The 1,837-nt window shown below is 41.6% G+C and overlaps 1 protein-coding gene across 1 annotated transcript; it reads left to right on the top strand.

The window, feature by feature from the left end:
- The first annotated feature begins 374 nt into the window (after positions 1-374).
- LOC125205038 (late embryogenesis abundant protein At1g64065-like) lies at positions 375-959 on the top strand. The gene has a single exon (XM_048103836.1). The coding sequence runs from the start codon at positions 375-377 to the stop codon at positions 957-959; it is 585 nt and encodes a 194-aa protein (XP_047959793.1).
- Positions 960-1,837: the final 878 nt, after the last annotated feature.

The following is a 1,837-nucleotide window of genomic DNA, read 5'->3' as shown; positions in this document are numbered from 1 at the left end:
ACTACTCCCTCCGTTTCACAGTAGTAGAGTCATTTTGCCATTTTGGTACGTTCCATAGTAGTAGAGTCATTTCCTTTTTTGGTAAAAGTCAATACATTTCTTCTCACATACTTTACTCTCTCTTACTTTATTCTCTCTACATCTCTCTACCTTTTTCATTTCTTACTTTATCTTCATTTATTTAACTCACCCAACACAACTTTTTCTTAATCTCCGTGCCGAAAAGAAATGCCTCCACTACTATGGAACGGAGGTAGTATTAGATAATTAGCACTAAACATAAATAGTCGCATTTGGCAACATCTCTCTGAGTGTTGATTTCCTATATATATAGTAATATAGCAAAAGCTTTGCAGGGCTTCAACTCAACTAAAATGAGCATATTTGTGGATCGTGTTCTCCCTGAGTCGTGCAACAACAGCACCCCTAGAGTGAATCCCCCCACCACCGGCGAGAGATGGCAGTGCTGCTGCATTGTTACCACGATCATCGTGATAGCAGCCGGGATTATAATTGATGTAGTCATGTTGCCAGTGAAAACGCCCAAGCTCGGTATGGTGGGAGCCATGTTGACGAGCCTCAGCGTTGGAACGCCGCAGAATCCGTGGCTGCAGGCCGACATAACCGCCGAGTTGGCGGTGAACAATCCCAACTTCGTCCCCTACGACTACCGCAACACCACCCTCGACTTCTTCTACGAGGGGGCTATGGTGGGCCAGGTTCCCATCCCCGCCTCCGGGGTTGCCAAAAGATCCACCAAGACGATGATCCTTATCGCGCCCCTTTTCTTGAACGCCGCTGAGCTCTCGGCCGATTTGAGCCTGGGGGTGGTGCGGATCACGAGCTCGGCTGGGATGAGAGGGAGAGTCATCGGCACGAAGAGATCGACTAATTATTTGATATGCGTAATGCAAATTGTGACGGCTACGCAGAGCATTACAAATTTACTCTGCCAATGACCCAACAACATATGAATAATTACTCCTAATGTTTCAAGTTGTTTGTCGAGCACTGTTATAAGCTCCGTTTGGTTCTCTTCCCGTTGTTTGTCGAGCAGTGTTATAAGCTCCTTCATGGGTTTTTCTTCGTTTGGTTCTTTTCCCATGTCGTAGTCACTTAACCAAACTATTTCCCTGTAAAAAAGGGAATGATGTATCTTTTCTTTTGCATGCACTACTACCTAAATCTTTCAACATTTTCTATTTTTCTAGTACTAAATTTTTACTCCCCCCAACTAATAATTTGTGTCACCATTTGACATGAGTAACTTCTAGCCTTGGGCGGCCGAAATTAACCGAAAAATCAAGTTTCTAGTTGGGCAAATTCATAATTGTATCGCTAAAATTAAAATAATCGAAGTCATAGGATTCATGCATCTTATTTATTTTAATTCCCTGTGTTGATCTATGTGTTATTTTTAAATTCTAAAGGTGATATCTCGCAAGTGAGTCCTAACTATTTTATCGATGGGAACGAAATGTGAATATGTTTATCATGCCGTATTTTGGTTTTAACGTGCTTATCTGAAATAACTTTGCCATATATTATTTAAATTGAATTCAGATCCTTGTAGGCGGCATGCAAACCCTACTTGGATTAGTGCACAGTACCTATGGTAGACCGTGTGTCATCTTATGAGTTGGCCGGTCTAGTGATTTGGATTGTGGCCACATTCCAAGTCATGTATGAGCAGATATGGTAGACGTCTATGGGAAATTGGTTGCGCTGCCGTGATTTTGAACGATGAAATATTTTGGTGCCTCAGGCCTTTCTAAAGCTAAAACCTCGATGATTACTTGAAAATGACATGATAAATATAATATTTTTTATAACTATG

The sequence above is a fragment of the Salvia hispanica genome, chromosome 2, assembly GCF_023119035.1.
Source record: "Salvia hispanica cultivar TCC Black 2014 chromosome 2, UniMelb_Shisp_WGS_1.0, whole genome shotgun sequence".
Classification (NCBI taxonomy): domain Eukaryota; kingdom Viridiplantae; phylum Streptophyta; class Magnoliopsida; order Lamiales; family Lamiaceae; genus Salvia; species Salvia hispanica.
Note: the sequence above shows the minus strand (reverse complement) of the source record. Positions and strands in the feature narration are given on the sequence as shown.